Consider the following 12,875-nt stretch of genomic DNA (forward strand, 5'->3'; position numbering starts at 1 on the left):
TGAGAGCAACAAGGCAGATCACTGCATCCCATGCTGGGGCTGGACACACAACCACACCAGCAGCAGGTGGCACAAGGGTCTGAGCTGGCTCCCAAGCTGGATGAGCTCTGCAGGTAGTGACCAGTGAACGCTGCAGTGAGATCCAACCCCCCCTCCTGCGCACAGCCCTCACCGTTGATGAGATATGGGTGATTGCAGCACTTCCGTAGCTCCATCATGGTGTTGATGAGATTGGGCATATTGTGCTGGTTGGCACCCTTGGAGAGGAAGGAGAAGTTCTTCTCCAGAATGGCCCGGTAGTATTTCTTCTGGATATTGGTCAGCTCCACCTCAATGATGGTCTCCTGTTTGGGTGCCAGATTCTTCTCTACATCATCCTTCAGCCGTCGCAGCATCATGGGCTTCAGGATGGACTGCAGCTTCTTCACCTGCCAGAGCAAGTGCAGAGATTCACTGCCCTTCCTGCATGGCAAGCACACAGTGACAACAGCGGAGGGGCCTGCAACGTTAGAGCCTCCCCAGGCTGGAAACCCACTGCAAATGACCTCAAATCAGCTGCTCTGCTGACAGCCAGTACAATCTCAGGGTCTGACTTCCCTGGGGCAGACACATGTGAGTGACCAGCCCTGGGCCATGAACTTCATGCACTTCTGATGCTGGCAGCCTGCTGTAGGAGGAGAGCTGAGAGCTTTGATAGCAGCTGAGATGATGGTTGCTCCATATGCCCATGTCTGCTCCCTCAGAATGACGATCCCTGTCCAATCTCCACTTAAGCCAGACACGCAAACAGCAGCGAGACACCCCAGGTGACTGAGCCGCTTTCCATGACCCACACTCAGGTGGAACTTTGGAGGACAGCTCCCCAGGGGAACCTGACAAGGGCAGCTGACCCACGGACTTACTGATCTCCTCACTCCCCCTACACTCCTGCTGGTCTCAGGGACAGAGCAGGTGGGAAAGCCAGGCGAGCTGTGCTGCCCAGGCGTGCAAGGGGCAGCAGGGAGCCAGGCAGGGAGAGACCTGGAACGGGCTGGTCTCTCCACAGCAGTGCTGGGAGCTCTGTCACAACTTTGCTTGTCCTGGCATGAGGACTCCTATTCACTTCCATGAAGCATATGTCTGAGTGCATGCCTGGCTTGGTGACCATGTGTCCCAGTGACCTGTGCTAACAGTCACCAGCATCACTCTTCTAGGTACCTGCTCCTCTGTCTTCAGGTCTCCAAACTCCTCCAGGAAGGCTGTCTCTGAGGGAAACTGCTGTGGCTCCAGGAAATTCAGGAGGCTGAAGAGCTCCTCCACCGAGTTCTGCAGGGGCGTCCCTGTCAGCAGTACCTTGTGCTCCTGGGTATACACAGAAAACAGGTTGAGGGCCCAGACCCACTGGCTGGGTCCAAGGGGTCCCAAGAGCGCAATGCTCCTTGTCTTTCAGCCTCAGCAGCACTCTGGGTGGCCTGGGGGCACACACACTCCCTCTGAAAGACTCCCCTGGCCCTGGTGCCAGCCCTCACCCAGGCACTGCCATGCAACACGGTCTTGTGGCTCCCAGGACTCTCCCCGGGACGTGTCCCAGTCCAGCTCTGTGCAGCAACAACAGCCAAAACTGAGAATCCCACACTGCCCCCAGGCTTGCGCCCTGCCCTGGCACAAGACCCCCAGGCATGGCTGTGCTGGCATGGATGGGGATGCTGACAGAGCCCAAGCTTCTGTGAACCTGGGGCAGGATGTCTCTCTTCAGGGCTTGGGCAAAACAAGAGGGAACATGGTCTAGAGCCATGTGACACTGAGGGGCATCCGGGACCTGCTGCTAGGGTGAGCATGAACAGGGTGCTCTAAAACCAGCAGTGGAACGTATGACTCTGTCAGGTGTGCACTGGGAACAAGAAGGAGCTTTTATTAGAGGTTCACCATGCAGGTACATGTGCAACAGAAGGAGAGAGGGGTCCAGACAACCCTGCCCAAGACCTGAGCTGTGAGGAGAGGAGTGGATGGCCCCTCAAGGAGAACACACTCACTTCTGTGTGCTGACACCATGGGCTCTGGCTTCAGGCACCACTGGGTGCTGCCTCCCAGGCACACCAGCTGCTCTGTCCCAGCAGTGCCAGAGACTGGGGTACTCGCTCAGTGCTCAAGCTAATCCTCCTGCCCAACCTAATGCAGGGAATGTCCCCAAGAGCCACCAGCTATGAAAGAAGGGCAATTGTAAGGTGGGAGAGTCTCACAGGACTTGTACAAAGGAAGGCGATGGTTACAAAGGGGGGCCAGCAGCAAACCTGCTCTGTCCCAGGCTGCTCACAACCCAGCTGGGACCTGGTCAAGCCACAAGATCACAGAGAAACAGCAGAGTTTCTGGGAACTGGAGATATAAGACTAATAATTTTCAGAGGCCTGGCCCAGCTACAGGTGAGTGTGATGGAAGGTGGGTAGGGCTGGGAGATCCAATAGGCCTGACGGCCCTTGGTCCAGCAAACAGCAGTGCTGCCTTTCCCAGGGCTGGAAAGGAGCTGAATATCCAAATCCATTTCTCAGAGTAGCTCACTGATCCCTTTTTCACTACACACAGTCCTGCACCCCTATCCCTGGCATGGACTGGTCCCATGTTTGCAGAGCAGTAAGAATTCAGCTTGAATACTGCAGCCCTGTTCACAGGGTACCAGGCACACACGTCTGGAGGATGCTGAGCACAAGTAAGCAACTGTGTCCGTGTGCTGCAGCAGCCTAAGCTGCGCTGCAAGGGGAGGCAGCGCTCTGCCAGGGAGTGCACACAGATGGGAAGGCACAGGGGGACTTGGCCTGCTGTAGGTTAATATTCCACTTCAGCAAAAAGGAGTTTGTGATGGCTGCAGGGCCCCATCCATCAAAGTGCCCCCCCATGACTGGCACTGCTTCAGCAACCTGATGGGTCCTGGATGGTTTTCCCTCTGACATGGGGCTCTCAGCCCTGGCACTGGCCCTGAGCAGCTGGCAGTGGTACCTGACTGCTAGGCAGGGCCATCCCTGGCCCACCTTGCTCTCACATGAACCTGGACAGGACATGCTCACCAGGGCCATGAGCTTCAGCCCCTCCAGAAGTTTGCAGTTCCTGTTCTTCAGGCGATGTGCTTCATCAATAACCACACAGCGCCACTGGATCTTCTTTAGCTCCGGGCAGTCAGCAAGGATCATCTCAAAGGTGGTGATAACCACCTGGAACTTGAAGATCCCAGGAAGAGGGTTACCCTAGGGAGACATAAACCATATGCAGCGCTTGACTCCTGCAGGGCAGCAGGACTGTCATATATCCTGCCAACATATCAGTGTTAGCATCTGGCTAGGATCCTAGCTGGGACATCCCCAGATCCATCTCTCTCAAGCAACAGGCCTGAGCAAGGAGGCCTGAGCTTGCCTCCTGCAAGCCTCCTCACTGGCCACAGGCTATGTCTTTCCAAACCAGACACTGCTTCAGGCCTGGACAAGAACTGAGGCTGGGGCTCTGCTGCATTTTCCCCTTCCTGCATGAGTTGGGACTGCTCTTCACTCATACACAGTGCACCCTGAGTCCAGGCCAGCAAAGGGGCCTTAAAAGATCACCTTTCCCTCTCCAGATGAGCCAAGCTCCACATGCAGCTCAGAGTTTCCCAAGTAAAGGAAGCCAGGGCTGGGGGATGCATCCTGGGAGTGCTGTGTGCGTCAGTCACCTGTGTGTCCCTGTACACCATCTCGTACTGCTGGATCATTTGCCGGCTGATCTGGCTGCCATGGTACACAATGGCATTCATCTCCGTCCAGGTGCGGAACTCCCTCTCCCAGTTGGTGATGGTGGAGAGAGGTGCGATGATAAGGAAGGGGCCATGGATGCCCATCAGGAATATTTCTGAGAGGAAGGTGATTGACTGGATTGTCTTCCCCAGCCCCATCTCGTCAGCCAGGATGCAATTCTTCCTGCAGAGATGGACAGGGGCAGGTGAACATGGCTCCCAGGCAGAAACCACCCTGTCACCAACTCCCTGATGGGACGTCAGGCACATCACCTCCACCCACACCTCTCTGACCCTGCAGCGTGAAGGGTGAGGGGGACGTTGATACACTGGTCCAATCCAGTCTGGGTAAGTCAGACCATCCAATTTCTTGCAAGATGATGGACTCAAAGTTAGTGTGAAAGATGCTGCCCTTTGGGTGCATGCTAGCCCATGAAAGATGCATCTGATGGCCTGCTGCAGCTGAGAACATGCATATGCCTGCACTCCTGCCACAGAATGGGTCACCAGTAGTCTGGTCAACACCAAAAATCAGGTTTATCTTAGACCCACAGCTAAGCCCTACTATCTCCAAGACTCAATAGCATTTACCAGGGAGAAATATTTCTAAAGACTCAGCTGCAAAGCTAAACCAAACCATTTGTCTGGCAGCTGCCTGTCAGCTCCAGCACTGGAAGGTCTCAATGGCTGCTATGTCAGGGCCCTGTTCGTCAGATCTACCACTCCCATGACTGCACACACCAGGGCCTCACTGCAGCAGGACTCCCCAGGGGAGCACAGCACTCCAGCCCCTCCTCACCTGTTGTACCAGTTGAAGAGCAGCCAGTTCATTCCCTCCAGCTGATACTCCCGCAGCTGGTTGCTGTTCTTATACTCCCGGGACTTCTCCAGTTTCTGCCAGGACTCAGATGCTGGGCGCTCCTAGGAGCAGAGAGCAGGAGCAAGGTCCGTGGAGAGAAGAGGCTAACGCTCAGCAAGGCCAGACCCCGCGTCCGGGGCTGCACATCAGGACAACACTTCAGAACAGTAATTGACAATTGATTCACAGCAAGGTCTTGGCCTCTGGATCCCACCCTCAGCTCCTGCTAACTAACCCATCCGATGGGAGGATATGAGGCTTGCACTGCAGCAGCAGGAACAAGGAGGTCAGCACAGCTGGACCTTGGCAAGACACAGACAGTCCCTGCCTGCCCAGGGCAGCGAGCTGCCAGCCGGGTACGTTACCTCTGGGTACGTTACCATGTGCTTGATCTCTGGAGGGATCTGGAGGGCTTCAAACTCTTTAATCTTCCCTGGGTCGACATCCTCCTCCAGCTCCCAGGTGCTCTCCTCATAGGGCAACGAGCACCACTTCACCAGGTAGTGAGTCACCTCCTGCAGCATGGAGACACCAGCTCAGAGACAGCACAGGGCTCAGCCCCAGCACGCGGGCACAGGCTGCAGCTGAGAGCGAGTCACACAGCAGTCGCTGACCCTCCATCCACCCCTGTGCCACGGGGCCCCGGGGACAGGGTGCAGGCTGCGGAAGGCTGGGAAGGCTTCAGGGTGCTCAGAGACAGACGCATGATGCATGCTGTGGGTTTGGGCCCCCTGCCACGCCTCCTCCCCTCCCTCCCTCCCTCCACGTGGCAAGCAAGCGATACAGCCACTGACCTCCCCAGTGTCAGGGTCCTTCGTGTGAGCCACCTCCAGAATTCGATCTACCTCCACGTAGTCCGGGTTGAACAAATCCTCATCAGGCTGCAACAGTGAACAGTAAAAAGAGAGTTAAGTTCAAGGTGATTCCAGGGTTAAACAAATGGCAGGCAGGCGTAAACAGCTGCGGGGCATCTGTCTCTAGGATGCTGCTAGCTGTGCACAGCACACCAAGTGCCCTGGATGCAGGTCCCTGACATCTGTCTCTGGGTAGGGAGGATGCAAGAGCCCTGCAGATGGCAAAGCTCTCGCTTTAGAGCAGCTGTGGGCTCCAGGCTGCCTTTGCTGGGAGGCAGGAATGTCCTCCCCAGCCCGTCTGGCCCCAAGGTACAGAGCCCTGAGCTGTATGCTCTGGATTAGGTGCAGCATCCAGAGCTGCGGCTGCCACAGCACAGAGCCACACATAGCACCCGATGAATTCCACTCCTCTGCAAGGGATGACACCTTGTTCTCTGTCTCTGCCTTTCTCTCTCCCCACCTGCAGCTCAGCAGCTGCCAGCAGCAACCACTCACGAGGCAAGGGCTCATCCTTCTGCCAGGAACACCCAGGGAGGAGTGGGCTTTAGAGTAGCAGTGGTCCTCCGAGAGACACATTGTCTAGGGCTTGGGAAGGAGAAAAAAACAGGCTTCTATGTTCACAGGTCCCCAAGCCCCAGTTAGTCACTGGAAAGAGCATTTGCTCCTTGCTAAATTGTTAGTGGTACAGTGCGTACAGTGCGTTCCAACACATGCTTCTTCTTTGCATCCTGGAAAAGACCCCAGACAGACTTGGGAGTGAGAAATCTGACACACACCCACAGATTTCCAACTACATCCATGGAGAAATCTTCATAGCCTACTGGCCTGATTTACACTTGTAAGGGGCAGTTTGAGGAGATCCAACAACTATCTCCAGAGCAACAAGATAAATTATAGAACACCTTTTATATTAAACGAGATTAATCTGCTTATAGAGCACAGCAGGCAGGAGTTGCCCTAAACACAAGTATTTATAGCTCCCTCTCTCCTACAGCATCTCTGCTCTGCCATGAAAGCACCTCCAGCACTGCACGCTGCCCTCCCTCCCATTGAGCAATGCTTCCAGGGTTGGCAAGTGCCTGGCAAGGGACAAGCCCACACCTCTGCCAGTGACACCAGGGGTGTTGAAGGCACTGTCACGGCCCCTGGGCTCCAGCATCCCCACCTGCTCACCCTCTTTGTGCTGTGCCCCGGTTCAAAGCAGCCTGGAAGCTCCAGGTGCCATGCTGCTGCCTGGGCACTGCCACAGTGTCAGTGAGGGGGCAGAGGCATGGCTCTGGGCAGCACCCCACCATCACTGAGCTATGGCAGAGCTCAGGCAGGGCAGGCACTATATGCCCTGCCTGCCCACTACCAGCTCTGAATTTTGACCCTGGAGCTGGTCTCCCCTGGGCAGCTCCTGCACTGGACCCAGATGTGCCAGGGTTGGGCACAGCTGCTGGCCATGCTCAGCTCTCACCTCTGTAAAAATATGCTTCATCTGAGCCTGCTTGTTTCGGAAGCGTTTTATCTTCTGGGAGATCCTGGGGTCCTTCTCTAGCTCCTCCAGAGTTGCCCACTTACAGTGGAGATAGGAGCTGTAGAGGGAAAAGAAAAATCAACAAAATGTGACCAAAATGGCATTTGGGCCCAAACTCGTCCACCAGACAGAGCAGCAGGGATCTCCCTGTGACTCAGAGAACACCCAGCCTATGCCTCGCCATGGGAAACCCCAAACGGGAGGAAGTCGTGGCACAGATCCAGGCCAAGAGCTCTGCAGCTGCAGTGGCTTTTCAGCTTCCCACCATCAGGGCTGGCTCAGGAGGACAGGGGCAGCAGAACGGGGATGCTGGGGTTGCAGCTGGGGATGGGATGGAGGTGGGAGCACACAGCCCTCACTCCTGCATGCACAGGGCCCACTGCCACAGCACAGAGCACAACAATGCTGCACGTACAAGTTCCTGTACTTGACATAGAATTCCTCCATCTCAAATGCCAGGCCTCCAGGATGAGCCTGAAACCAAAGGAAGGAGAGTTAGTGATAGTCAGAGCCTGTGCAGAAACTGGGGGACATCCTCTGTGGCCTGAGCACAGACAGGTGACCCCTGCGTGGTGTCCCCTGCCCAGCCACAGGCTCCAGGATGGCCCATGGATGGCCAGGCACTCAGCATGCTGCCTGCCTCAGGGGCTCAGCTCTGGGGAACATGATGTCAGAACATCCTTGAGCATGGGGCACTCAAACACCTCCTGGGCATCAGCCCGGGCCTGACTCCTCTCCAGAGGCTTTCTGGTGCCCAGAGCAGGAGAAGCACATTGTTGACCCCCAACTCAGAAAGGTGCCAGTCTGGGCATACCCCAGCAGCACCCTGCAAAGAGTGAGAGAAAGGACTGGCACTGCAGCACTGACTGCTGTTATGTCTCATGTCCCTGCCACTCGAGGCAGCCAGGTCCTGTCTCTCCTCTGCCCAGGCACCTCCAGTCTCACTGACATCGCTGCCACTCACCTCCTTCTGCACCATCCTGGAGGCAAGGATCTTCTCAATGATATTGGCATCATCCTCAGGAGGCTCCTGGGGACAGGAAAGCAGAGCTCTGTTTTCCCACTCATGGTGTGACTTGGCCTCTGGCACCCTCCCAGCACCCAACACCTGCCTGCTCCTCTCCCAGGCCACCAGTGGCGGAGGCAGCACTGGCACAGCAGGAGCTGGGAGAGCTGCGCCTCGGGGAACCCTCACTGGCTGCAAGGGTGCAGGTGCTGCCAGCCCAGCTGCACTCACCTCTGCCTTGCTCCCCAGGCCAGTGAGGTCACAGCGCTGCCATGTTTAGCTGCGTGTGTCCTTCCAGCCAGAGAGGGTGGCAAGTCTTCTAGAAAAGAGGAGGGAGCTTGGGCGCTTCTGCTCCAAGACTCGAGGAAGGACATATGTCAAAACGTGCACATTTTGGAGAGATCTCTGACTTGCCTTGGTGTTTATACAACCCTGTAGTGCTGGGTGGCCCCACAGGCCCCAGCAGAGCAGGGAGCAGGGCTGTTGGGCCCTGCCATAGGCATCGTCCATTGCCACCACCCGCCCCTGGCCACAGGACACAGGCAACAGCACCTCAGCCCCACAGCTGCCCGTGCAGTCTTCCCAGCACAAAGTGCTGCCTCCTTCCCTCCACAGGCTTTGGCTCTGCCACAAGGAAATCACCCCATGAGGTTGCAGAGACCTTCCACTGGTCACCCCCTGGCTCCCACCCCACTCCCTCACACTGAGCACACCAGCTCTGCTGGAGGTGGTCCCAACACTGTCCTGCATCCAGCTCTGAGAGAGCAGGCACAGGGCAAGGCTCTCCCAGCAATGTGCTGCGGCAGGACCCGCCCCACCGAACACCAAGGGACAAGAGAGTCAGGCTAGGGCCTGCCTACGCTGTAGCAGGAGAGATACAGAAGGGGAGAGGACAGACAGCAAAAATGTGGAGCTTGCTTGAGCAACAGAAATATCAGCTCCACCCTGGCTGGGAGATGGTATAGCAGCAGGAGGAAGAGCAAAGTGTTGAGCAGCAATGAGAAGGACTTGAGTGTTCATCCCTTTCAGGAGGCAGAGCCTGGTCCAAGGCAAAGCAGACCTGAGAGGTCCCTCTACAGACTAGAAAGACCCTTCCAAGAAAGGCTGGGGTGGGACAGACAGCTGGAACACCCCACGCCACTCACCCAGCAGGGCCTGGGAAAGCCAAGGCTGTGCCCACAGCTGCAGCAACCCCTCCATGCCCCAGCCCTCACTGATCTGCTGCCTCAGCACCCTCCCTGTGGTGTGGGGCAGAATACTGAACCCAGCACCCCAACACAGTGAGCAGGGTAAAGAAGATCTGTCTGGGCTCCTTAGCTGCAGTTCTGTGGCCTGAAGGGGGATTTCTGCCCTGTTTGGGAAGGTCTGCCCCATGCCAGGGTAACGTGGCCACGGGGAACATGCAGAGATGCTCCCACTGCAGCCACTGTCCAGCACCCATTTTCCCAGCCTTGGCATCCACCCTGGTGCTGCTGGACTCCAGCTTGACCCTGGCCACAAAGGGTTTGCGTGCATACGGCCAGGGATGCAGTGCTGCCATCACAGTTGCCTCCAGTGCCCTGTGGCTGGGAACGCCACACTGACACACAGCCCAGCCAGCTCTCATGGGTCCGTGGCTGATCACTGGCAGCCTGTGGTCTGATGGAGGAGCCCTGCACCAACCCAGAGAGCTGCTGAGGAACATGGCCAGGATCTAGTGGGGAAAGCTGCAAGCCCAGGCCATGGGGAGAGCAGCCCTGAGGCCCCAGCACTCCCATCTTACCCTGCTGGGTCAGTCCCAACCCTGGGAGCAGCCACAGCCAGGCCCAGGCAAGCCTGCTGGCAGGAGCCCAGAGCAGCCACTCAGCAGAGAGCCTTGCTGCTGTCAGCCACTGGCCTTAATAACTCATTTAGAGCAAGACAAATTGAGGTGGAAGTCCAGGACTATGAGTAGATCAGGGTGGCAGCATGGACACATGCCAAAGGCAACCGATTCCCACCCTGACATTTCGAAAATCTCACTTGGAGGGATCACTGCCAGGAGCCCAGCTGGGACAGGGCACCGGGCAGCAGCTTAAGCAATGCCAGCAGCACCTCCCATGGGTGTGTGACAACCCTTCGGGTGAGGCAGGGAGCATCAGGCCAGGTCTTATGTACTGGCTTAACAACAGAGCTGAGTAATACCCACACCAAAGCCTTATGAAGAGGGGACTTGAAAGGGACACTATGAAAACAGTTAGTGACCATTATTAATGTTTGGCAGCTTTGCTGGTGACCAGAGAGAGGGAAGGACCTACAGGTTCTGACACAGACCAGCAGGAAAGAGCTGCCAGTCAGGAGCCAGTGCTGAACCAGTGGGCAGAGGAGGCAGGGCAGTGAGTGACAATGGCTGGTCCCTGCCACGCTGCCTGGCAGATCAGCTGGGCTGGCAGGTGTCAGGCTGGCATCCCTATGCTCTGGGACACTGACAGAGAGCAGCAATGTGGGCAGAAAACGATAACCTGACACCTGTGAAGCCCTTGGCTGGCAAAGCCAAATTAACAGACTAATTTCATGGACAGGAGTTACAGAGACAGGAGCCAAATGTGGGCATGGGCAGTGGGTGAGTCATGCCTTCAGGGACAGGTCAGCTACTTGACATGTTCCAGAGGCCTTAGTCTCCAAGCAGGACAGGGACAGTTGGACCTGCACACCTCCTGCCCATCCCTTTGTGCACTCACAGTCCATTCAAAGCCAGCCTGCACCCTCCCAGACAGGCACACTCTCACCCCATCCTTGTGCTGGGAGGCCCCATCACCCCAGTCCCACATCCAGTCCTACCTCTGCCTGCCACGCCAGAGTAGAGGCGGAGAGAGCAGAGGTTCGCCCTGCTCCCAGCACGGCTATTGTCTCGCCATCGTCATCCACCACCTTGAAATCCAGGTCCTCATTGTACTTCCTCCTCTTCACTTGCCGTCCTGAGCGGCGTTTCTGTGTGTGGGATGAAAAAGGTGGTCACAGGGGAGACGGGCAGCCCAAGTACCTCCTCCTTGCTTAAGCAAAAGAGAGAAAGCCCCAGAAGTGCCTGATCTCCAGCCCACCCCTGCCCCAGTGGGACACAGTTGGTAGGAAGAGCCCATCATAGCGGTACTGAGGTCTCCATCAATCCCTGACCCACACAGCTCCATCAGCCCCCACCGCCCAAAGCAGAGGAGCCCTGCAGTCAAGCACAGCTCCCCAGCCCTGCAGGGCCGACCTGCACCACCATGCTGTGCTGGGAAAGGAGAGCTGCCAGGAGCCACGGAGGAGGGAAACTCAAGGCTGAGGGACAGGCAGTGCCCAGGGCAGCAAGGTGCACCCAACCCAGGGCCACCAGCTGCCTTTAAGCAGCCTGGAGAGGTGCCAGTCCTGGGGCTGGGGTCTACCAGCCACACTGCTGAAAATCCTCTCTGATTGCTGCACTCCGGGGCCCAGCTCTTCTCCCACTTAGAGGTAGCTGGGATTTTCCCCAGCAGCAGCCAGTCAAGGGCTCTAAACATACCTGGCTGTCAGCCAACTCTGCAGACTCCTCTGGGCTCTGCATGGATGGGCTCAGGAGATCCTGATCCAAATCCAAACTGTCCACTGGTATCTCATTTTTCCTCTTCCCTTTCTTCTTCTTCTCCACAGGGGTGTCCTTGCTGCTAAGACAGACTGACAGTTAGTCCCAGGGATCCCTGGGGAGAGCCAGCAGGCACCCACACAGGGCTCTGCTCCTGCTGGATCACCTAGAGGCAGCTCCATCCAATTCCAGAACACTGGGGTGAAAGGGTCCACCTGTCCCAGCCTGGTGTGGGGCAGAAATGGGCTGGGGACTCACACCAACTAAAGGAACAGCCCCACCAAGGTTGCAGGAGATGAGGTTCATCTCATGGCGAGTCCTCACTGCTCCTCTGCCATAGGGAGCACGGATGTGTGAGGTCAGGATGCTGTGGAGAGTGGCTCAGGTGTAACAAGGAGCTGGGAGGAACCAGGCCAGCCTCTCCCTGCCAAGCAGGGTGACCCCTTCCTCGGACCATGAAGTCTCCACAGTGAAGGCAGGTCCTGCATCAGGGCACAGCAGCCTCTGCCCCAGCTGGGAGACTGAGACAGGAACCTATGTCCAGCACAGGCTCCAGGAGGATCTTCCCACCACCAACCCCAGCAGGCCAGGGCAACAAGGGGCCTGCTCTGAGCAGAGCGCTCACAAACACATCCTGTGCCAGTCAGGAATACAATTCAGCAGCTCCAAAGACAAACCGCATCCTGGCAGCCCGGAGACAAACCTCCTGGCCCAGTCTGAGAAGCACTGGCCATTCTCCCAGACATTTTCTGAGTGTGCTGCAAAGCCCTGTCAGACCATGGTAAACCTTTACACCAGCATTGAGGCAGAAGCTGCTCCAGCTTGTGATTTGTCTTCCTTGAGCCACAGCACTGTCCTCTCCTGAGATGGCAGCCGAGCAGACGCTGGTCCGTGCCTTCAGCCAGAGGGAGTTAAACCCCATGATTGCCACAAACATGGGGAGGATGCAGGTCCCAGACTCCTGTCATTGCAGTGGCCCACTGTGGTGGTCACCACTGCCTCCAAGGGCCTGCTGGGAGGCTCTGTCCCACCAGACAACTGTCTTCTATGCTCAAGTCATCAAGGGGATTTGGGACCTGCTCCCAGTGAATCCCACCACATTCCTGCAAATGTATACATGCGGACACAGCCAAGCCTCCTGGCATGCTCTGGGGTCAGGGCAAGCCAGCCCCCCATGGCACCAGCACCCACCGCAACCTGCCTGTGCAAGGGAACGCATCCAGGAAGCACCAGGGCAAGAAACAACCGCTCCCAACATGCCCATCCACCCTTACCCTCCGCAAGGTTAAGATTTCTTAAGGGAAAGATTTCAAAGAGGTGGTGACTGTCCCTGGGCTAAGCAAC

The 12,875-nt window shown here is 56.9% G+C and overlaps 1 protein-coding gene across 7 annotated transcripts in view; it reads right to left on the reverse strand.

Annotated features, from left to right (window-relative positions):
- CHD6 (chromodomain helicase DNA binding protein 6) overlaps positions 1-12,875 on the reverse strand; it is a 60,931-nt gene that overhangs the window by 32,276 nt on the left and 15,780 nt on the right. For 4 of the 7 annotated variants that reach the window (XM_026867203.1, XM_026867197.1, XM_026867198.1 and 1 more), the window contains 12 exons: positions 11,472-11,610; positions 10,772-10,921; positions 7,931-7,996; positions 7,382-7,440; positions 6,907-7,024; positions 5,388-5,474; positions 4,959-5,108; positions 4,534-4,655; positions 3,675-3,918; positions 3,040-3,216; positions 1,198-1,341; positions 173-428 (listed from right to left, as the gene is read on the reverse strand). In XM_026867203.1, the coding sequence (XP_026723004.1) occupies positions 173-428; positions 1,198-1,341; positions 3,040-3,216; positions 3,675-3,918; positions 4,534-4,655; positions 4,959-5,108; positions 5,388-5,474; positions 6,907-7,024; positions 7,382-7,440; positions 7,931-7,996; positions 10,772-10,921; positions 11,472-11,610 (1,712 nt within the window). The remainder of the gene's footprint in view (positions 1-172; positions 429-1,197; positions 1,342-3,039; positions 3,217-3,674; positions 3,919-4,533; positions 4,656-4,958; positions 5,109-5,387; positions 5,475-6,906; positions 7,025-7,381; positions 7,441-7,930; positions 7,997-10,771; positions 10,922-11,471; positions 11,611-12,875) is intronic. The other 3 variants (XM_026867204.1, XM_026867200.1, XM_026867199.1) reach the window with 1 other exon arrangement.

This window comes from Athene cunicularia, unplaced genomic scaffold, assembly GCF_003259725.1.
Source record: "Athene cunicularia isolate RWA unplaced genomic scaffold, athCun1 SCF_2, whole genome shotgun sequence".
Classification (NCBI taxonomy): domain Eukaryota; kingdom Metazoa; phylum Chordata; class Aves; order Strigiformes; family Strigidae; genus Athene; species Athene cunicularia.